The 25,785-nt window shown below is 33.8% G+C and overlaps 1 protein-coding gene across 1 annotated transcript; it reads right to left on the minus strand.

The window, feature by feature from the left end:
- Window positions 1–840: 840 nt before the first annotated feature.
- LOC143226983 (uncharacterized) lies at window positions 841–24,524 on the minus strand. The gene is made up of 12 exons (XM_076458533.1): window positions 24,480–24,524; window positions 23,598–23,788; window positions 21,498–21,645; window positions 16,816–16,866; window positions 15,639–15,737; window positions 14,980–15,132; window positions 12,542–12,658; window positions 9,138–9,278; window positions 8,260–8,286; window positions 7,444–7,488; window positions 3,136–3,204; window positions 841–2,488 (listed from the first exon to the last, which is right to left on the minus strand). Exons 1-12 carry the CDS (start codon window positions 24,522–24,524, stop codon window positions 1,034–1,036), a joined length of 2,541 nt encoding a protein of 846 aa, XP_076314648.1. The 3' UTR covers window positions 841–1,033.
- Window positions 24,525–25,785: the final 1,261 nt, after the last annotated feature.

The following is a 25,785-nucleotide window of genomic DNA, read 5'->3' on the forward strand; positions in this document are numbered from 1 at the left end:
GAGTGGGCAAAAAGATACCTTCAGATAGTTTCCAGAGATTGAAACAAACAGATACTGGGTTTGTGAATTTTATTTTTTATTTTAAAGTTAGAACTTTAGATCTGCCACTCCTCTAAACTTCGACCAATGCAGATAAAATTTAACGAAACGACACGTTACAGAAGATCCCACAAACTAAACATTACAGGGGACGGTTGTTAATAATATTCTGAATCACGTAATACACAAAATTTCATATACATGTCAAATAAAACGTTTTATTTGCTCAAAAATCACCTGTAAAGCTTTTGTCAATGTGAATAAATCTATTTATGCAGAACTGACTGTTTTATGGATTAATATCCTTACTTCATCTTTCTCATAACGAAGCCTCAAGTTTATACTGTGTTAATTTCTCTCCTTTTGAAAGAATATTCTGTTTTCTGACGATTCTATAGAATGAGATGAATAAGGAAGAAATACTGGATTCGTTGGTAAATGCTGGTCTTTCCAGTGTATGTGTTTGAATTTAATTTTGTGAATTGCACATAGTTAGTTGCTAATATTTTATCGCGGTAACTTCCTACTAAAATTCAATGTATATTCAGAAATAAAGCGAACTTTACTGAGTATGGTTAACTATTGTTCATATTGATCATTGTTTTATAATATACATAATTATTGGCAGGTGGCGTTATAGGTTAATATGACGCAATTCGAATGGTTTGTTATTTCTTTAGCAGCATTCAGCCACGATTTCAAGTCTTAGAACTTTACAAAATTATTATTACATATTAGGTCTGAATAAATTAAATGTAAATGTTATAAAAGAGACGCCTTGATTTTCATAGACATACGATAGATGGCGCGTACGTCGAACAAACAGTTAATATTAACATACGATTTTGAAATTTAATGGAAACCCAAAATAAATGATGGTGCTATGTTAATTCTTGTTTGTAGCAATTTGAATGTAATAACCCAAAGCATCGCGAAGACAAATGTTAGTTATTGTTATTTTTCACAGTTGTCACTAGAGAGAGCCACTATAGTTTCACAGCCAGCCACTGATTTCTTTAACAGCCTTTGTTATTTCCTGATGAACAAGAGAACTGATTCTTTCTGGTGGGTCGTAGAACTTATTACTTACCCCAGTATACAGGTCAGACTTCACGTGTTTATTTACTAGTAAGTTATTTCTGTATGCTATGGGTAACGGAAATGTTTTTGTGACTGGTTTTATTGGTTCCTCTTGTATAACTTTCTTTCGATAAGCACAGGACGTTTCGGTTTGTTCCCACGAAGCCGGAAAATCAAGACTACCAGTACCTGGTTTAAAGAAAAATCCAGATGAATCAACATATCTTACCTCGGTATTATTTGGCCTACGTCTGGTAAGACCAACGTTGTTCGCGTAAGAATTTCCTTCTGCTAGAGCTTCAAGCTGTTTATTTTGTGGACCATTTTTGGAGGTAGAGTCTTCTGGACATTTCCATTGTTTAACATCTTCTGGTACTTTACTCCATACATCTGTGTTTCGATAATGGAATAAATCTTCCGACTGGATAATGTTGGGATTATTCCTGCAATCCTCCTCTGGACTTTTGGACAAAATTGTTCTATCTGACTTTTCAAAATGTATAATGTTCGAATCGTTTGCTAGTTTTATTGAATTCGCATCATCATGTTCCTTGTCAGGATTCGAATTGTATTGATCAAGTCTGGCTTTTAACTGGATAAAATCATTAAGGATAGCGCTTTGTTGTTTGTACAAGCTGTTAATACGGTAGTTGTCCTCCTTACATCTGATCACTTTCTCAGTCACATTATCTAAATAATGAGGATCTTCTCCGAGTCTATTTCGTGTTTGTTGACAGTCAGCCTGAAAGTCACGAATGTCATCTGATCGAATCTGTCGTTTTTGGTTCCGACAGTTACGCATGCGCATGTCAGTGTAATCCAAGGAACAATGAACCTTGCGTTCGTAACCCTGACAAGGGCTAGTTTTTCGTTGGTTTGTTTCCCTGTCTGGTGAAGACATGTGTTGAGCATCTCCATTTATTTCTAAAGAATGATAACTATTTCGTAAATTATCAGTGTTTGGAAACAAAATCATTTCTTCATGAACAAAGACTATATTTTTATCAGTTGGCCTTCTGATGGCTAGTTCACCGTTCCTAGAAGCTTGGGTATAAGGTATAATCTTGACTTGGGGTATTTTGGGATAACTCCAGTTGAGGTCCAAGTCCACATTCGATATAAGGGGATCTATACCTTGAATGAGGTTCTGGGGTTCATCGTCCCCTCTTTGACATGTTATCTCCTCCTCACTGACACATTCCTCCTCTGTTGGAGATCGAAAACCCGCAGGTGGGCGGATCGTGGGAACGTCAATCAATATCTCTTCGTTTTCTGGTCGGTCATTTTCATCCTCAGTTTGGAAACTGTGACGACCAGAGTCTGTGGTTACGACATCACTGCCATCAGCTTTAGTTATTGTCTTTGTATTCTGAAAACAAAAGTTCCATACATATTTATAGAACACCTTTTAATAAGAGTACAACAAGTAGTATTAGAAACAACTAATTATTTAAAAAAAACGAAAAATTTTAATAAGTAGACAGTTATTTTAAATTTTTTATATTCTCTTGAGATTACGTTAATTTAGAAATGTCGTTTTTAATAAAAAATAATGTTATTGTTTCAGCAAAAAATATAGAATTTTAAACTTGATTGTAGTTACGATCTGAGAAAAAACTTACGGTAGTTATTTCTTTTATTCTAGAATTTTTGCGCTAACTAAACTACTAAAAAACGGCTATCTGCAGACAGCCGTCCATAATTCTGAGCTAACAACAGAGCAGGCAGCATGTTAACAGCACCCAAGTATCCTTCGTATTCCACACTCAAGGTTCCAATGTACAGGGTACACTTTTGTAGCAACGGAACGAAAACCAATAACCAACTGCTTCACAACCTGGGTAGAGCGGGCCTATACTTAGTTGGGTCTAATACTGCTTGTTCATTACTGTAATTAGACTTAGTAGTGTCTTGAATCCATTTCAAATTATTCAGCTTTGTCTGTCTAAATTTTGTTTACTCCTATGACAAGGATGGTTAACAAAACTTACCGTGGAAAGAAAGTAGGGATCTTACCTCCAATTCTTCTCTTTCTTTCTTCATAATGTTTAATTCATGTTCCAGTTCTTCACATTTATCCTTCAGCTACACGAAACCGAAACAGTTTAACTTTGAAAAGTTGACTTTTTGTTTAGAAGATTCAACGAGTATAATATACTTTGATAAAATGTATACTTCAACACACTAATGCTAACTCTATAATAATTATTAGAATACTAACACTCTGATGTGACTCTGTAATAATTAGTAGAACACTGACACTCTGATGTGACTCTGTAATAATTATTAGAAAACTAACACTCTGATGTGACTCTGTAATAATTATTAGAACACTAACACTCTGATGAGACTCTGTAATAATTATTAGAACACTAACACTCTGATGTGACTCTGTAATAATTATTAGAACACTAACACTCTGATGTGACTCTGTAATAATTACTAGAACACTAACACTCTGATGTGACTCTGTAATAATTATTAGAGCACTAACACTCTGATGTGACTCTGTAATAATTATTAGAATACTAACACTCTGATGTGACTCTATAAATAATTATTAGAATACTAACACTCTGATGTGACTCTGTAATAATTATTAGAACACTAACACTCTGATGTGACTCTGTAATAATTATTAGAATACTAACACTCTGATGTGACTCTATAAATAATTATTAGAATACTAACACTCTTATGTGACTCTGTAATAATTATTAGAACACTAACACTCTGATGTGACTCTGTTATAATTATTAGAATACTAACACTCTGATGTGACTCTATAAATAATTATTAGAATACTAACACTCTGATGTGACTCTGTAATAATTATTAGAAAACTAACACTCTGATGTGACTCTGTAATAATTATTAGAATACTAACACTCTGATGTGACTCTGTAATAATTATTAGAATACTAACACTCTGATGTGACTCTGTAATAATTATTAGAACACTAACACTCTGATGTGACTCTGTAATAATTCTTAGAATACTAACACTCTGATGTGACTCTGTAATAATTATTAGAGCACTAACACTCTGATGTGACTCTGTTATAATTATTAGAATACTAACACTCTGATGTGACTCTATAAATAATTATTAGAACAATAACACTCTAATGTGACTCTATAATAATTATTAAAACAACAGCTTGTATCTTCACAATGTATGACATATCCCGTACCTTACCTGGTCTTGTACCCTTACAATGTATGACTTATATTTCGTACCTCACCAGGTCTTGTACCCTCACAATATACGACTTATATCCCATACCTCACCAGGTCTTGTACCCTCACAATGTATGACTTCTATCCCGTACCTCACCAATAGTTTGCATACTCACAATGTATGACATATATCCCGTACCTCACCAATAGTTTGCATACTCATATTGTATGACTTCTATCCCGTACCTCACCAATAGTTTGTATACTCATATTGTATGACTTCTATCCCGTACCTCACCAATAGTTTGTATACTCATATTGTATGACATATATCCCGTACCTCACCAATAGTTTGTATACTCATATTGTATGACTTCTATCCCGTACCTCACCAATAGTTTGTATACTCATATTGTATGACATATATCCCGTACCTCACCAATAGTTTGTATACTCATATTGTATGACATATATCCCGTACCTCACCAATAGTTTGTATACTCACAATATATGACATATATCCCGTACCTCACCAATGGTTTGTATACTCATATTGTGTGACATATATCCCGTACCTCAACAATAGTTTGTATACTCATATTGTATGACATATATCCCGTATCTCACCAATAGTTTGTATACTCACAATATATGACATATATCCCGTACCTCACCAATAGTTTGTATACTCATATTGTGTGACATATATCCCGTATCTCACCAATAGTTTGTATACTCACAATGTATGACATATATCCCGTACCTCACCAATAGTTTGTATACTCACAATATATGACATATATCCCGTACCTCACCAATAGTTTGTATACTCATATTGTGTGACATATATCCCGTATCTCACCAATAGTTTGTATACTCACAATGTATGACATATATCCCGTACCTCACCAATAGTTTGTACACTCATATTGTGTGATATATATCCTTATCAAAAGTTTACATCCTTAATAATGTTTAATACGCGAAAAATATTAATCTCAAAATTATCTTCCAGTCATCGGGATATAGGTCTGCTAGACCTAAGGGTCAGGTTCCAAGGACCTCTTCCCTTATTTTGCCAGTCATCCTTCCTCAGGAGTTTGTAACACTCAATTTGAATTTCCCGATTTCATAAATTATTTCTTTCCCTTCTAGATACCCCCTCCACAGGTTTTACTGTCGCACGACAGTACGAATTACCAAGTTAAGCGTCTCTTATGTAATGTCATTTTAATATCTACTGACAGACAGACAACACAATATTAAATAGCGGAGCGAGTGGATTTAAAACAGATTACCCTTCCAGGCAGTTTTCGGACCTTTTCAGAAAAATTAATTTTTGCCAGTAAGTTCCTTTGGTATCTTTAAAATTAGGCCTCGTTTATACTTTGAAGAAATAGTAATAAAATTGGTACACGAGCCTGAAAAGTTTGAGAATCGCTACTATAGACTCTAGCTGGCCTAGGCCTAACAACTGAGCGTCTGCTGGACTTACCAAGATTAGAATGCAAGGATAAGCAATCAAAGCATGTTATGCAACTAATATGTATTTCTCAGAGTTTAAAATATATAATTTGTACGTATACATTTATTCAGCGACACGTAACCGAAGTTGGTTTTTTTGTTGTTTTTTTAATGTGGACAATAAACATATGTCTACACTCAAAGTGTGACTTCCCGGTCACTGACTCTGGGTCCAGTTCTTACGATTCTTCATGTTTAATATAACAGAATGCCAAAGTTCACACCTGCAGAAGGACATGAATTAGATTAGCGTTTTTCAATCTTTTCCACACCAGATGTCGTCTTCCTACCTCCCTGAACTATCGCGGACCACTTGCGATTACCATGTTGATAATGTTTCAGTTTTGTGAAACCCCACGGACTGACGCTGTCCGCATAATTCTTTTAACTCCCTCTCCTTGTAATAAACAAACAGATGAAAGTTTTCAACATTCGACATATGAAAGGTTTTGGACCTTGGAATGGTTTTGTAGGTATTCTTCTAAAACACATTCCTTTTTGATTCTTGGAACGTTAAATGTTTGAAAATAACAGAAATAAACCGTTAAAGTTACTTCTTAGAAGACATTCAAAAGTTAGAAAAAGCTTATTTCCACAAATAACAGTGAGCTTCTGTAAATAAACCAATTTTAAAGAAACTTTATTTAAGAATGGACATTCAAATAAGTGGAACTAGAAACGTTTTCATTTTGTGTGCAAAACCAGACCTCCTGTCGTGAGAAAAGTTTTGTACAGAGGTGTCGCAAGGCTCGAGTACACAAGCCCTTCTTGAAAAATCATAATAGAAAACCATGATCGATACCTTACTGAAACACCGAAAGTTCCTGCACCTGTGGACCTGAGCTTGAAATATTTTAGAACATTGAGACGTCTTTGGTTTCGTACTTTGTACACTTCAATGTCTCATCACTTTTCAAGACTACCTATATTTTAGAATGCACGGAAATACGGCTTGATATGCAAAAAAGGCTTAAAGGACTTGTTTGTTTCCAATTTCGCGTAAACCTACACGAGGACTATCTGCGCTAGCCGTCCCTAAGTATTGAGGAAAGGCAGCTAGTCATCAGCACCCACCGCCAACTCTTGGGCTACTCGTTTAGCAACAAATAGTAAGATTCATTGTCACATTATAACGCCCACATGGCTAAAAGGGCGACTGTGTTTGGTATAACGGGTATTCGAATTTGAAACCCACAAATTGCGAGTTCAGCGCCCAAACTACCTAGCCATGCCGGGCCTGGCTTGAAAGGAACCCTTACGTTGTTGTTTTTAATCGTAAAAATGTATAGAAAGTATTTTCATTGTTAAACAGGCGCGAAAGGTAGGCCATTTCACCATAACACCTAACACACCTTGTTTAAATTACTGAAACTTTTCCTTGACTTTATTATTTAACCAAAATCGCTAAAACAAATAGTTTTGTCACTGCAATAGTTCTACAAATATAAGCATGCATTTATAATAGAGATTGATTTTATTTTCAAATTCATATTATTATCCCAATATAACTTTTCAGTTTTTTAAGGTATAATATTTTGTATAGTATAAGCTGTGAGTCGAGACCGAAAGACATTTGTCTCAACATTGTATATTGATATTTGCTACAACATAACCACATACCTCGCTTTCTATCTGCATCAGTCTGATCTTGTCTCCTTCCAGGCTCTAGTGTATATAAAACCCAAAATTAAATAAATAGCTTACGAAATCTACGATCTAAGCTTAAATGCAATAAATAAATTTTCTAAAAAGTTCAAATGTTTTGTATTTTTCTCTTTGTTTATTTAAATATATGTATTAAAATATATTGTTTGTAGTTAAGCACAAAGCTATACAATGGGCTATTTGTTGTGGGCCGAAGACGGGTATCGCAGCCCAGTTTCTAGCGTTTTAATTCCGTAGACTTTCCGTTGTGCCACTAGAGGGTGCTTGTTGAAGATAAACAGTATCTATAATCAGGTGTGAACGCCTTCACCAAGCTGGGGACGAGTGATAATTACTACATTTGACGTAAGACATTTGTATTTCTAATAGGCCTAGAATACGCTATTAAAGATATAATAGGCCTAATACCAATGTATCATAATAAGAACGATTTATTAGAATTTTACACGTCACGACTTCTTATTAATTTATAAAAAAATCCCTGTTCACCGGATTTCAGGAATATAACAATTTGATTATTTAAATGTTATTATTTAGAATGAGCCAGAAATTAAGTAGCGATACAAACTAAGGTCCATTTTGTACGTCAGTAAAGAACAACAACAAAAGTTTTTATTTCGTTATACACGAGAAAATTTTGAAATTATAAAATAAAAGTACTTAGAAACTATTTGTTTACAGTTAATATAAAATAAATTAATGCAGCACAAATTAAATCACGTTGAATCGTCTCGTATCTTTCCTGTCAATAATAAAGTTTAAAACACTTACCGCTACAGCGTTCCTCAACAACGCGACCTGTAGTGAAGAGGAAACGGTAATTATCCAAATATTTCAACGTTCTTTGATAAATAAACTCTAAACTACAAAACAACCACATACGATACACCAGTGCCATCTTACATTTTTTCACAATAAGAGTAACTTACAGGATACAGTGTTTCACTCCACCCAAATGTTTAATAAAATTTAGCCCATGATGGTTCAGGTTTTTATATTTTTAAAAAAAGGCTATTTCATGCCACGTATTTCCATCTTTGGTTTATAAACACGAAAACATAACTCATATTTATTTCTTTTTGTTTTATTTCAAGAAGCTTTTCAATACGATTGACAATGTGCAACATAATTTCTAATATGATAACAATAAAAGTTTTATAAACCTACGCAAATTACACAAACAGATAAAAACTCTCACGTTTTAGGAATGGTATAAAATGACAAATTCCGAAATAAACATTTTACTTTTTATTATCACACACATGCTTACACCCTATTATGAATTAAAATTACTAACTCAGTTGGTTTAAATGGTTTCAGTAATAGGCTTAGCTGTTATATACACAAACCTGTTTGTGTAATTTTCTTTGTCTTTTCACCTGAGTTATTTTTCTTGCGATTACCTTTTTCCATTTCATTTTCTTTTCTGTTTTTATTAACTAATTTCTTTTACTAGGGGCAAAGGAAGATAATATCTCTTTGAAGAAGACAAGTCCATTCATGGAAAGAGGTCGAATCTTTTATAATCATGCAACATTTTTTTTTTCCAATGATGAACATGGATATTTAACACACCTCACTTTAAGCTTAATTTAACATTATAATTTCTTTGTCTTCCCCCCACACAAAAAAAGCGACAAAAGAGGTACCTCCTGTCGTAGATTAGAGTTTAATGATGATATCGTGTGGTTTTCCTTTATCGTTGCTTGTACATCCAAGTAATTATCTTTCCATTTACGAGTTTCTTTCCAAACTTCATCATTAAGTGGCGTGTTTTTCATTTCCAGCTTCTATTAAAACAACAACAAATTCAGTTTGTTATACTTTTATTTTACGGATATTAATATTTTATTGTAAAAGTACATTTTTACTCAACCAAAATTACTATTGTTGTGCTGGTTTCTTATTGTTGAATGAGTTTTTTAGATTAGCCCGGCATATCCAGGTGGTTAGGGTGCTCGACTTGTACTCCGAAGGTCGTGGGTTCAAATTCCCGTCACACCAAACATACTCACCCTTCCCGCCGTAGGGCCATTATAATGTGAGATAAATTTAAATTTTCCTTGGTAAAAGAGTAGCCCAAGAGTTGGCAATGGATGAGTTCGACTAGCTGCGTTCCCTCTAGTTTTACACCGCTAAATTAGGAAGGTTAGCGCAGATAACCATCGTGTGGTTTTGCGCGAAATTAAAAAACAAACAAACAAACTTATTTGGATTATTCAGTAAAAAAAGTACTTTCAGTCATTTTAACGATAAGTAGGCCCGTACTCAGAATGTTTGAAAGGGAGGTTCTAATTTGTGATAATGCTACAGTGGTCTGGGGCATGAGAATATGCTAATACCTCATCAGAAGAACGTGGATTACGTAGAAAACATTAAATACCATAAGCAGTTATGCTATAACGATATAAGTTGAATTATTTTACGTCACAAAAATAGGAGATTCAGTCGAACATCTTCTGTGTACGTACGTGTAAAACATTTCTTAGAATTCAAGTTCCAAGTTAAGCACAACCAATGTCCACCGATATGTCTTACACTAACAGGAACTATATTTACGTTCTAAATATATATGCATTTCTTTGTCTAAACATAAACTTAGTATTCACGATTGTCACCGAACTAGTGAATTGGATGACAGTTCCAGACCACTCACTCCATATACAGCGCTTGAGTCCATTGTATAAAACGATTTTAGAGCCTCACGACGCCGTTACAGCCCATGTTACCATGTATGGCCATGTTATTTCTCACGACCGTGCATCTTCCCAATAGCCCTTCTGTGTTGTTTCTTTTGCACCAGGTACTGTCGTAAGGATGTCACGTTCAAAGCACACCAAACCCTTCTATTAGCTTTCCACAATCCATCTAGTGTACAAAGACAACAGTTTCCAGCACCTGTTTCAACAGTCCGAATGCACAGAAATCAATAAGCAATGCGTCCATCAATTTGACTAGTATGTCTTTATATGAAATACATAAACACACGTTTCATTCTCCAGTTGCTTGAGATGTGTGGTAATTAAACAGGAATATCCTGAAAGTAATTTATGTCACTTTTGTAGATGAAGATCCTTCTTGATTATGTTATCCTTTATTGGTTGGAGCATGTAAACGATTTTACCACTGACTCTCATGTTTGCAGATTCTCACTTGTTACAAGACGTACTTTGGCAACTATGACTGGGGGTAAGATTTGTTGCGGGTCTTTTTATGAGTGGTCCTGTTATCCAAGTTAAGCCATATCCATTTGTATTCCACTGCCACTAAGCATTCCCATTTTGGAAATGATTTGTATCAGAAAAAGCTGTGGCATATACTTTCAAAAAGTGATCAGTTCTCGGTGGCACCACCCTACTTAAGATATTCCAAATAATAAGCAAATGTAGTTGTGATGCATATTGTTCTATCACCACCTTATATCGGTTGTGGTTGTCGCTTGACTTTCTGATTAAAATATTAAAATCGTTTCAGCACGACATCACTCAACTTTCTTTCTTTATTAAAGGGAGGTGGGTGGGATCATTCGTTCCCTACGCTTAAGGAGTGCACGTACTTATTATGAATTTTAAAAATGACCAACTTTATATGGAACTATTTTCTAAATCCGCCATTTCAGGACTTGTGTGGTTTTATTTACCCTCTGTACAGGAAGATAAGTATTTTGAGAAAACTGTATCTATACATTTGCACTTTGTAGATGGTAGTATATTAGCTTCAAAATTAATTAAGTTGATTTAAACACATTTATTTGTATTTACAGATGATATTTCTAACATGCCATAGGTCATAATTAATAACATTGACATAATAACGAAAGTAATTTTAATTACATTCAGTTAATACTTATGACATATATATGCAAAGAAAAAAAGAACTCTAAAGTTAAACTACCTTAGTTAAGTTAACAACTGCAATGAAACTTTGGTATTGGGACGCTACTTATTTTTGAATAATATGGTTTATGTGTTGTGAATCTGTTGGATGTATCTAGGCCTGTTCCTGTGTTCAGGCAATAGTGACACATTTTCCATTTAAAAATGACTCCCTTCTTCTATTTATATGTATTTATATGACATTTTCGACTCAAATTTACACAATAAAAATTTACACTTTTTCATAAAATATGAAACGTGTATATGGCCTTCTTTGGCGGTTAAGAGAATGGCCCATGCACTAACCATTTATTTCATTAACTAACTAACAGATTCACTAATTCAATCTAGCCTAACTCGTTTTTTACACGTTCAGAATCCGCAAGAAGACCTTTTGAATGATCTTTAAATACGTCTTTGACTATTAAAAACTACGAGTTTCTTGGCATCTGATGTTCACGAAACCGCGATTTGAACCGTTCTGAGAAAGGGTAAGACTTCAATGAAAGGTTTTCTTTGTAAGCAGTTATTGGCGAGTTTATCATTCATACTCGCCCACATTGGCCAGGTGGTTAGGGCACTCGACTCGTAATCTGAGGGTCGTGGGTTCGAATCTCCACCACACCAAACATACATGCTCTTTCAGCCGTGTGGACGTTATAATGTTACTGTCATTCCCACCATTCGTTGGTAAAAAAGTAGCCCAGGAATTGGCAGTGGTTGGGTATGACTATCTGCCTTCCCTCTAGTCTTACACTGCTAAATTAGGGACGGCTAGCGCAGATAGTCCTTGTCTAACTTTGCGCAAAGTTAAAAAAACAAACAAAAACCAAACTGTCATTCATAGAAGTTTTCTTTTTCATTAACTAAACACTGCCATCTGTTGTTCATGAAATGTGTTTTCGTATGTTTTAGAAATGTATTTATTTAGTTTCATAAAATAAATTATCTCTTTTTCAACTTCGATTATGCATTTACCAATATAGCAGGTATATGTGATGAAAACAGAAGATAACACATAACATTATAACTCTAAATACGTTTTGCTAAAATGAAATACAATATTTGGAATTGTCTTCTTTGTTGTATTATTACAACATTTTTAGATATATATAGAAAATACCAATTAATTTAAACTAAGAATGTCGTTAAAGGGGTGGAAGGATTTTAAAACTAACCTTTTCCAAAATATCAACATTAAGCCCCGCCTCTTCTAGTTCACACTGTAGCCTAATTCTCTCAGCAGGTCTCGGGCATCTGTACAGTAGCGTATTCAAAAACTGTAGAGTCACCTTCTGTTTTAAAGAGAAGATCCCATGAAAACATATTAATTCTAACTTTGAAGATCTCAAAATGTTAATTTCTTGAAGGGAATTATTGATCGTAAGTCATTTTATAAACAGGATTTTGATGAAAAAACGAAAATAAATTCGGGTCATTCCACCGTTAAATGTGTACATCATAAAACAGCTTATGAATATACGAAAGTTGCTTCGAGTTCAGATAACCTATATGAAGATTTTCGGCTTAAGGTATTTGTATAGTTTGAATAGGTTGTTAATAAATTGTTTTAAAACGTGAAAGTATGATTTAATCTATGAAACTCTAATCGACCGACGTAAACTTTGGATTTAAGTATCACGACAATGGATATTAGTAGAAGCACTCATGTAAAAAAAAATGATATCAAGTTAGGCCTCCTGTATGGTATATCAGTTTAGGCCTATTTTATATGTATGAGTTGAGGCCTTTAGGCTAGCGCAGTAAGACTATCTTGTTAGTTTTGAGGATGGCGTAACAAGAATAATGACATTGACAGATGTCAAATGCTGCAGTTATCGAGTAGTGAAACAAAATTGTCTTGTACTTATTAACATTTCATGTTTAAAATATCCTGCAATTTCCCTTATGAATCCTGAAACAAAATTTTACTCTAAGCCAGATGAAAAGTTGATAGTGTCACGTCGTCACACAAATAGGGTAAGTTCTCAGGTGTAGACTAGAATGGGTACCTAGATTATTATTTTTTTACATGATATATACTTTTTGGTAAATAATAAATGTCATCAAAACATTGTGTAAAATTATAGGTTATCTCTAAGTCAATCATGAAAGGCAAGAACATTCAGCCATCGAATATTGTGAAGTCAGATATTTTCGCCAAATATATTATGGAAACTTATAAATTTAATAAATGCGGTGTGTCGTTTTGGTTAGAACTACATGTTTAATTGGAACCATCTTTTCATTCACTTTAGAACGTGTTAATACATAAAATAACAAAAAATAAAAAACTGTTTGCAACTGTAAAAATTTGTTAAAATTTAGTTTCCCAAATATTTAACTTGGCTAAACGTGTTTTCTTTATATGTTGTCGTATATTTGATTTGTATTTTTACAAAGTGTGTTTTTTATCACACTTCATTTACGTTTCTTTCGTTTCTACCTCGTATGACAACTTAGACGTGTTTATGAACTCGTTATTTCGTAATAAACATTTTGGTTTTATTTTGGTCATTTTTAATTATTTTATTTCACTGAACTGTCGTTAGCCTGTCAGCTTTCTAAATAAGACATGTTTAATAGATGTGTAAACTAATAAAAAATATTATTTTATCTTTACATTCCTTCTCCAATGGCTCAGTGATAAGTCTCAAGACTTATAACGATAAAATCTAGGATTCTACATTTGTAGCGGACAAAGGACAAATAGCCAGTTATGTAATTTTGTGGAAACTGCCAACAAACAAATACTTTACGCAGGGGACACTTGAATGCGCAGATAGATAGTTTTGAAGTTATAAAAGTTTAATGCGTAGTTTTAAAACCGGAAAGACGAAAAAACCCATCCATATGTTATTATGTTACATTCAATTACGCATGTATTTTAAAGTTGTTTCTTTTTTCAGAGAAATATGGCCGATGTAAGCCCATTTACGCTTGAAAATGTCTCACAGAACATGGCGTCGCATAATATTATGCAGCGAGAATGAGGGACAGCACACAGATACACTGGATATATAAGATATATGGATGGGTAGAGATTTACGGGCCACCCTGTACAAGCCACATTTTATGTGCAGTGATGGTAACTAATGTGGATTTCATTCATTATTGGATAAAGTTTTCATGGATAAAGTTAAAAGTTTCATGGGCATCTGATATATAGAGTATGTATGTACTTGATAATATTTTAGTTAAGTAAAAAAAGTTACTTTTTGTTTCTCAAAAAGTAAATCGACTAAAATTTAATCAACCAATAATTACGTCAGATAATGTTCAGCATCTTATGGAAAACGTTACAAAGTGGTACAGATATACGGTTTGTACAGCCCTGAAAATTCCTTAAAATAGTTACTGATCAGACATCGTCTTAAAGCATTCTTTCTTTGCTTCCGCATTCATATTTTTCCTTTCGATAACGAACTTTATTTAATAAAACAAAATCAATGTTTGAAAGTGCAAAACATAATTTTAAGCACGGCATTTTCAAACAAGCAGATATGTAAGGCACCCTATAAATTTCGTGACGCTGTTAGAAGCATAGAACAGTGGTTCCACCACGTAGCTGCAATGCTAGCCTATATAAGCTTTCATAATAATTAAGAACTCTCACCTCAAATCCCTGAGCGGTCTTCCCACTTCCCATTAACATGGACACAAGAAACTTAAACCTTACAGATTCTCCAAAGATTAGTTTTACAGATGACATGGCTTCCAGGATTTTGGTGTAACTTTCGGGACAGACATCACAAACTTTACCCAAGATCTACAGAAAAAATAAAATAAATTACATATTTTACAAATCAGTTGTTTTCAAGAACATGTTTTAGCTTACATTAAGCAGAAAGTTTCTTTTTTAGTCTTTTTGGGGAAGTTAGATGTCTTGTTAATTGTCTTTCCTCTTGTAGAAATGAAATAACTCATCCTGTTATGTCTGCAAGACATCACGCTACTGAAGGACAGCAAACTTGAAATATTTCAACATATCTTAAATCTATTTTCTGTTTCCAGATTTGTAGATTAACCAAAGTTTACTAGATACACTGCCTTAACAGTTTAAAACCTCCTGGTATTATTTGATCACATCTCAAATGATTATTTGGGTCACAAATAACTGAGAAACACATTTATTTCGATTAAAATAAAGTTTTAAATGCTGAATGTATATTGCTTTATTTATGAACTTTTCAAGATTTGTATGCTACTCGTAAGGTCAAATTTATTAATAAAATTTGTACATTTTTCTGCTATAGTTATTTTATGGTAACTCACTTCAAGCGCCACCACTCGAGACTTAGTGAAGTTACTCATTATACATGAGGCCAGAATAGAGAGACCACTGTAGTGTTCAGTAATGCTGACAATGGCTTTCTAAAACAAAGATTAAAACAGAAAGAAAATATTATTATTTTAAATTATGTAATAAATATGAAGCTACAAATGAATTGTATAGGAACTTTTAAAATATCAGAAAAATACATGTTTGTATAATATACACAATATCAGTATAAAACGTAAACTTCGCCAATTGACATGATATGCAATTAATATAACCCAACATTTCGTGGGTCAAATGTAAATATTTTTACACTTATTTTATCATGCAGTACCAGTGACTAATTATTGGTGAACAAATTCTTTCTGTCAGATATTGTATACACACTTCCATTTTATTAGGGGTCGTTAAACATTGTAAATTAGGGTAAGTGGGTTTTTTGTTGTATGTGAACTTGGCCTTATAATCAGAGCATACAAAGAAACCTTTTTTTGTACAATCAATATCTCTGGCGAAATAAAAAGATCCAATAAAAAGAGCGGAGACCAAAAGACGCCTCTGGCCATATATATAATTAGAGATACATGATGAATTTGAATAAATTTAGACTGCAATTATAACATAGATTAAGGTTTGTTGTGATTTTTTATACGATTCAATAATACGGAACTGGTTATATGAATACAATCAGTTTAAAATGTTTTATTCAATATGTTATAACAAGTTGTTCCATATTTTTATAATTCGCTAGTATGTGCGTGTGTTTTTCTTTTCTTTTAAGCTTTTTTTACAGCAAAGCCACATCAGGCGACCTGCTGAGTCCACTGAGAAGTAAATTCGCTAGTAATTATTCACACAGAGAGGTGCCCCGGCATGGTCAGGTGGTTAAGGCACTCGACTCGTAATCTGAGGGTCGCGGATTCGAATCCCCGTCACACCAAATATGCTCGCCCTTTCAGCTGTGGGGGCGTTGTAAGGTGACGGTCAATCCCCCTGTTCGTTGGTAAAAGAGTAGCCCAAGAGTTGGCGGTGAGTGGTGATGACTAGCAGCCATTCCTCTAGTCTTACGCTGCTAAATTAGGGATAGCCAGTGTAGATAGCCCTCGTGTAGCTTTGCGCGAAATAAAAAAACAAACAAACAAACGTAGAGATGTAGACAAAACTGGTACTTACGTGGAACTGTACAGAATATTTCAAACAGAGTAAGCTGTCGTATTCATCAGACTAGAAAATAAATAAAAACAATAATAACTTATATGATACGAAAAAAATGTGTTGGATCTAAAAACGATATACATTATATAACATTAAAAATTTAACAATAAATGGAAGTTGTAGTTTGTAATTATCTACATAAAAAGTTATTATTTGTTCAGTTCAACAGAACAGATATACAGACTGGAACCAGGACATATTCTCAAATATTACAAAAACTTAACAAAATTAGTAATTAACTGATGTTATCTCGCATATGTATAAAGTGGAGTTTAATAAAAAGTTTAATTTTAAGTTCGTTTCCTGTTCATCATGGAGTCACTTCACACATACATTCTTGTTACGTGGACTTTCCGCATTGTTTGAATGGTTCTGGTTCACCAAGTTTTCAGAACGACATAAATAACTTATTTTTTTTAAAACGATAAACATATTCATGATAGAGTAATTATATTTACCTATTATTTATATGATCGTTCTGAGACATTTCAGCATATTTTATAGTTGGGTAACATCAATCAATACAGAATGGATTATGGTATGGAAACATATGTACCAAACAAACGGTGACAACAATATGCTATCAAGAAAGTACGTTGATATCGGAAAAGGCCGTTTTCTGGCCTGCCTGATGGTTAGGGCTCTCAACTCGCAAACCCCAGCTTCGAATCTCATTCCCAAACATAATCGCTCCTTTAATCTATGGGGAGAATTATAATGTAATGGCCGATCGTATTATTCGTTAATAAAGAGTAGTCCAAGAATTGGCAGTGAGTGGTGTTAACTAGCTTCAAAATTATGAACGGCTAATATAGGTAGCCCTCGAATAGGTACGCGCAAAGTTCAAACAAACAAATCGTTTCTGGAGAATGAGGTTTCATAGAGTTCTTCCGGTTTTTCTTCCGCACAGAACATATTAGGTATTACTGTATCCGTTACAAAGAGCAAGAGTGCTGTTGTGAAAGTAATAGGCATATTCAGTTCTTAGAACACATTATGAGAAGATAAAGGAAATCTAACGATCGAAGGGAAGAAGAGAAGATGGATACATAGCTTCAAATGTTATTAGTCATTTAATAGAAGACCTTCTACAAATTACCAGAGATCAAAGTTAGTTTATGAGGCGGAAGGTACGCTATAAAAGTGTCGGTTAAATCACTCTAGTGGATGAAACAGAAGTAGTCCAAGAGTTGGCGGGATGCTCTTTACTAGTTGCCTTTCTTTTAGTTTATCGTTTCGAAATTAAAAACGCCTACTCGTGGATTGTTCTTGTGTGGCTTTGTGTGAAACTTCTGTACAAACAGTCTTCTTAAGTGTTGTGCGTAAGGTGTTTAATTACATTTGAAATTCACACATACTTACGTGTGTTTGTTCTCATCTAATAGACATAAATAATTCATTTATAAATCCCTGTTTTATGTAGATAGTTTTGTATAAACTTAACCAGTGTCAAGTTCATAACATACTCTATTCCACAAGGATTGGTATAAGGTCACTAACTGGCCTCCAGGGTACGTTATAAAATTCTTTAAATAACTTAGGCTACAATGTCGGTTCTCTACTACTTTTTGTTGTCAGTTGATGAATTAATGTTAAGTCTTTCATAACTCCAGTTATCCTAGCTAATTAACAGACAATGAACTTGAAGAATATATAATCTATATATGTACAAACATAAAATTATTCATGCATCTTTATGTAAAGGTTTTTAGAATAAAACAATTTAAATAAATATTTTTGTTATTGTTTTGAATTAAGCACAAAGCTACACAATGGGCTATCTGTGCTCTGCCCATCACGGGTATCGAAACCCGGTTTTTAGTGTTGTAAGTCCGCAGCCATATCGCTGAGCCACTGGGGGTCATAAATATGTTTAAAACATTAACATACCTTAATAAAAATACATACACAAGATAAATTAATAAAATAAGATATTAACGCTTTTACTTGATTCATAATTTGTTTGTAAAGTTTAAAAATATGTTTAAAAGACTACATGTTTCGACGGAAATAAGTCCACTATCTTCAGAAATAAGTCCATTATCTTCAGAAATAAGTCCACTATCTTCAGAAATAAGTCCACTATCTTCAGAAATAAGTCCATTATCTTCAGAAATAAGTCCACTATCTTCAGAAATAAGTCCATTATCTTCAGAAATAAGTCCATTATCTTCAGAAATAAGTCCACTATCTTCAGAAATAAGTCCATTATCTTCAGAAATAAGTCCATTATCTTCAGAAATAAGTCCACTATCTTCAGAAATAAGTCCATTATCTTCAGAAATAAGTCCATTATCTTCAGAAATAAGTCCACTATCTTCAGAAATAAGTCCATTATCTTCAGAAATAAGTCCACCATCTTCAGAAATAAGTCCACTAGTCTTCAGAAATAAGTCCATTATCTTCAGAAATAAGTCCATTATCTTCAGAAATAAGTCCATTATCTTCAGGAAAACAAACCACGAAGTAAATATACAGTGACTTGTACACTTACTGCATGTTTAACATGGCGCCACTTACAACAACGATTTCTGAAAGTTTACTTCCGTGGTTCCTGCATCTTCATTTATATTCATTTTAGTTTTAGTAATTTGTAAAGATTATTTTATATTTGTTTCATCTGATTATTATGCAAGCAAAACTCTCCATGTCTCGTTTTATTAATTTAGTTCAAAACAGTAACACACCTTATTTGATCTCCTTATATTTGTAAGTTTCAGACACATTAACATGACTATAGTTACCAAGTTTCCAAAGCTAACCTCATTGTGTATATAAATAACTTAATAAGACACGATATTTCACCTGCCTAGAAATAGTTTAGGTCTCCTTTTATTTTATAACATAAAGAAACCAAAACCCCATGCACGACGTGTCTAATGTTACTTTGGACTCTAGTGTATATATAGTTATATACAAAGTTTAAAACACTTAACAGTGTGAATGTAATAATACAATCCTCTTTGAATTAATTATAGAACTAACTTTCAACAACTCCAACAAACTAAACGAAGCTTGACTGAGTTATTACGTATCAGTGACCCGTATACATAGGAGAGACTTAACAATTACTACTGGCATATAAGCATGCAGTAAAGCCGTATAATCTTATATCTGATATGCACGTGATAAGGAGGACAGCGCATGACATACATGCTGTAAAACAACAACGAAATAGGTGTGCTTACAAGTATGATGCAGTGCTTACTTGTGATAAAACATCATTACAAGTATGATGCAGTGCTTACTTGTGATAAAACATCATTACAAGTATGATGCAGTGCTTACTTGTGATAAAACATCATTACAAGTATGATGCAGTGCTTACTTGTGATAAAACATCATTACAAGTATGATGCAGTGCTTACTTGTGATAAAACATCATTACAAGTATGATGCAGTGCTTGCTTGTGATAAAACATCATTACAAGTATGATGCAGTGCTTACCTGTGATAAAACATCATTACAAGTATGATGCAGTGCTTACTTGTGATAAAACATCATTACAAGTATGATACAGTGCTTACTTGTGATAAAACATCATTACAAGTATGATGCAGTGCTTACTTGTGATAAAACATCATTACAAGTATGATGCAGTGCTTACTTGTGATAAAACATCATTACAAGTATGATGCAGTGCTTACTTGTGATAAAACATCATTACAAGTATGATGCAGTGCTTACTTGTGATAAAACATCATTACAAGTATGATGCAGTGCTTACTTGTGATAAAACATCATTACAAGTATGATGCAGTGCTTACTTGTGATAAAACATCATTACAAGTATGATGCAGTGCTTACTTGTTATAAAACATCATTACAAAGATGCAGTGCTTACTTGTGATAAAACATCATTACAAGTATGATGCTTACTTGTGATAAAACATCATTACAAGTATGATGCAGTGCTTACTTGTGATAAAACATCATTACAAGTATGATGCAGTGCTTACTTGTGATAAAACATCATTACAAGTATGATGCAGTGCTTACTTGTGATAAAACATCATTACAAGTATGATGCAGTGCTTACTTGTGATAAAACATCATTACAAGTATGATGTAGTGCTTACTTGTGATAAAACATCATTACAAGTATGATGCAGTGCTTACTTGTGATAAAACATCATTACAAGTATGATGCAGTGCTTACTTGTGATAAAACATCATTACAAGTATGATGCAGTGCTTACTTGTGATAAAACATCATTACAAGTATGATGCAGTGCTTACTTGTGATAAAACATCATTACAAGTATGATGCAGTGCTTACTTGTGATAAAACATCATTACAAGTATGATGCAGTGCTTACTTGTGATAAAACATCATTACAAGTATGATGCAGTGCTTACTTGTGATAAAACATCATTACAAGTATGATACAATGCTTACTTGTGATAAAACATCATTACAAGTATGATGCAGTGCTTACTTGTGATAAAACATCATTACAAGTATGATGCAGTGCTTACTTGTGATAAAACATCATTACAAGTATGATGCAGTGCTTACTTGTGATAAAACATCATTACAAGTATGATGCAGTGCTTACTTGTGATAAAACATTATTACAAGTATGATGCAGTGCTTACTTGTGATAAAACATCATTACAAGTATGATGCAGTGCTTACCAGAACTTTCTTGAGAACATGTTGTCGTTCCTGATGTCGAACAGATTTGTTTTTCTCCTGGTTTGATTGGCGTCCATGACACGTTTTCAGCAGCTCTAACAGTACTATAACTCCATTTTGTGGCTCGCTCACAAACTCTTCTAGAAAACTGAAAAACCGATATTTCAGTCAGGACTCATAAGATAAATATTTAGAAAAACAACAATAAAAGAGTTTGAAACAGTTATGAATGTAATGTTAATAAATAGATTATAGAGTGATAACTTATGATGTAATTTAAATACATTTATTAAATATAAAGTTGGGATTACGGCCGTGAATGTCTTTAACAGTGCAAGTACCGGTGCAACTGTGCATTCTAATATCTACAAGTAAGAACGTATGTGTAACACAGTTAGCTGTACTTATTACCTGGTTGATTTTTGGTTAGTATATGAATAGATAGCTTACACTGTTTGGAAGTTAATGATAAAGTTACATCTGTAAACGCTGTCAGGTTAACTACATATTAGTTAAATTCCAGTTATTATTTCACTTTTAGTATTCACGTAAGAAACATAATCAAAATAAACTTAATTCTCAGCGTATGTTTGAAGGTTTATAATCCTAAAAATTGGATTTCGATACTCACGGTGAGCATCGTACAGATAGACCACTGTGTATCTTTGTGCTTAAAAACAATAAAAAGCATACTCGCAGTTTTTAAACTATAATTACGTGACCTGGGGCAACCATAAAGTTATGTCATGTACATGGTGATATAATGCTGGTAATCTGGGGCAACCATGAGGCAACCACAGCTCTTGGCAGGTATAGAACCCCACCTTTTAGTATCATAAGCCCTAAAGCTTACTACCTGAGTGTGCTTGTGCCTTCTAAATTTTAATATGATTGCTCTAGTGTTTGTTGGAGCTCCTGAGGTTTATTATTTCTGAGCATAGCTGTCATATGTTGTCAAGTAATCTGATCTGCTATGGAATGGTTTTTATTCCAGAGGGACTGATTAACCTGGCTGAGGAGTGGAGGAGTTCAGTTAATTTGTGAACTGCCAATTGTAGGTATCGAAACCCTATTTTTAGCAATACAAGCCCTCAGACTTGCTCCTAAACCACCAGTGGGTAATTCATTTGATAAAAATGGTAACTATTAATCTCAGTGAGATAAGTTTAGAGTGAATACTTAATATAAATAAAAACAGTATGTATTTATGGATCAGGTACCAATAATACAAGATTTTAACTAAAATAACTGACGAAAGCCGTTCGATACAAATTAAGCGAAGACAGTTAAAGAACGGAAAAAGGTTACTTTATATTCAGTGGCATACAGTTGACAGTAACACCCAATAGTGTCCAATGGCTAAGCGATAAGCTTCAAAGCTTATAATTCTAAAATTCTAGGTTTGATTCTTTTGATTGACACATTGCTGATAACACCCTGTGATTCCAAAGATTAAATTTTTGTGTCCCGTTACAGAAAATAATGCGGTCCACACATCGAGGCTATAGGTGCGCTATAGGAGTGACCGTCAAATTTCTTTGATTACACAATAACAGGCCAGTATTATACATAGCTAGGTGCAAACAACGTTTACATAGGTTTGTGTATTTTGAAATAAACAAAAGCTGTAGTTAAACAGTATAATAACAAGGTTGTATGTCATTCTGTAGTTTTGTATATTTCTAATATCACAATTTGGCGATATTTTCTCTATAATCTCAAAATCGTAACTAGCAAATCATTTGCTAAACAGAGGAGCAGCTTTTCCGAATGCTTTTGGCAACTAATTGTATAAGGTTTGTTTTTGTGTGTTTTTTTTAGAAAGACTTTACCTGAGTTCACCAAGCAAGACCTAATTCGTTACATACTGAAGCCTAGATATTATGTTTCATAACTGTTAGGAGTTTCGAAAGCAAGTAGTTAAAAACATGGGAAAAGGAACCCTGTATTCTGCGTTAATCGTTAAACATGTCACGTGCTTGAGAATTTAAATAAAAAGTATCGAACATTCATTTTGATTTAACGTGATTCGGCCTGTGAACAGGAAACCGTCAAAAATAAAAACTAAAACGCAGTTCGTTATCAGAGTGATGAACTCACTCTTCAGAATCGCATCGTAAATCATCCTTCAGTTTCCTCAAGAGGTCACACAACTTTGGCAATTCAACAATGAAACTTTCGTTCTCACTAGCAGTCGATTCAGAAACCTCTAACCCACGATCCTTTGTCACCTGTCGACCCAAGAAGAAAACGTAGTTTTTTGCGCTCAAATATGATGGCCTTGAGGCAGACTGAAAAAAAAGTCGAGATGAGCAGCTTAAAACATACAAGTATTTACAAGAATGTACTTCAACCAATGAGAAAATTTATAATTAATGTACCCGGAGCAACTGTAGATTAACTTTCCTAGAATTTAAGCTTAGTTGTTTGTGTTCTGAGAACAGGAATCGGGAAGTTTGATTGTTTTATAATATAAAATAAACATCACTTTTATCTATATCACATATCATTCTCAGGAGCACAGAATAAATTAGTGTTAATATAGAAAAAAAGTTGTCCAATTAATACTTACAACAATGTTGTGGAAGAAAGTTAATCTTTTTAAAATATAAAAATGAATATGAAAGAAGGAATGTTTGAAACCAAGTTATTTCCAAGGAGCCTAAAAACAAATGTTGTTTATTATTTAATAAATATTCTAAGTAAGACCAATAATATATTAAGGTAGTCATGCACATTGAAACACCTATTGTTTGTTATCTAAAATACATCTAAGTAGCCCGTATGTTACATTGTAGCTAGTCACGTGTATAGAAACACATATTGTTTGTTATCTAACATGTATCGCATGTAACACGGGAATTATATTGTAGCTAGTCACGTGTAGAGAAACACCTATTGTTTGGTATAAAAGGTGACACTATTTTTAACTAAGCTCTTTTTGAAGTACAAATGAAAGATATAGGTCTACAAAAGCTATACCAGAGACGTATTTATAAGTTTCTTCCATAAACCAGTATTCGACATGAAGAGAGTCGAGAAAAATATAACACGTTGGTTTGTGTACATTATCAGACTAATGTAGTGACACAGTTACAGTTAAGGTGGTCTGTACACACTATCAGAATAATGTAGTGACACAGTTACAGTTAAGGTAGTCTGTACACACTATCAGACTAACGTAGTGACACAGTTACAGTTAAGGTGGTCTGTACACACTATCAGAATAATGTACTGACACAGTTACAGTTAAGGTAGTCTGTACACATTATCAGACTAACGTAGTGACACAGTTACAGTTAAGGTGGTCTGTACACACTATCAGACTAACGTAGTGACACAGTTACAGTTAAGGTGGTCTGTACACACTATCAGACTAACGTAGTGACACAGTTACAGTTAAGGTGGTCTGTACACACTATCAGACTAATGTAGTGACACAGTTACAGTTAAGGTGGTCTGTACACAATATCAGAATAATGTAGTGACACAGTTACAGTTAAGGTAGTCTGTACACACTATTAGAATAATGTACTGACACAGTTACAGTTAAGGTAGTCTGTACACACTATCAGACTAACGTAGTGACACAGTTACAGTTAAGGTGGTCTGTACACACTATCAGACTAACGTAGTGACACAGTTACAGTTAAGGTGGTCTGTACACACTATCAGACTAATGTAGTGACACAGTTACAGTTAAGGTGGTCTGTACACAATATCAGAATAATGTAGTGACACAGTTACAGTTAAGGTGGTTTGTACACACTATCAGAATAATGTGACACAGTTACAGTTAAGGTGGTTTGTACACAATATCAGAATAATGTAGTGACACAGTTACAGTTAAGGTGGTCTGTACACACTATCAAACTAATGTAGTGACACAGTTACAGTTAAGGTAGTCTGTACACACTATCAGAATAATGTAGTGACACAGTTACAGTTAAGGTAGTCTGTACACACTATCAGACTAACGTAGTGACACAGTTACAGTTAAGGTGGTCTGTACACACTATCAGACTAACGTAGTGACACAGTTACAGTTAAGGTGGTCTGTACACACTATCAGAATAATGTACTGACACAGTTACAGTTAAGGTGGTTTGTACACAATATCAGAATAATGTAGTGACACAGTTACAGTTAAGGTGGTTTGTACACACTATCAGAATAATGTAGTGACACAGTTACAGTTAAGGTGGTTTGTACACACTATCAGAATAATGTAGTGACACAGTTACAGTTAAGGTGGTTTGTACACAATATCAGAATAATGTAGTGACAC

Source organism: Tachypleus tridentatus, chromosome 9, assembly GCF_004210375.1.
Source record: "Tachypleus tridentatus isolate NWPU-2018 chromosome 9, ASM421037v1, whole genome shotgun sequence".
NCBI classification, from domain to species: Eukaryota; Metazoa; Arthropoda; class Merostomata; order Xiphosura; family Limulidae; genus Tachypleus; species Tachypleus tridentatus.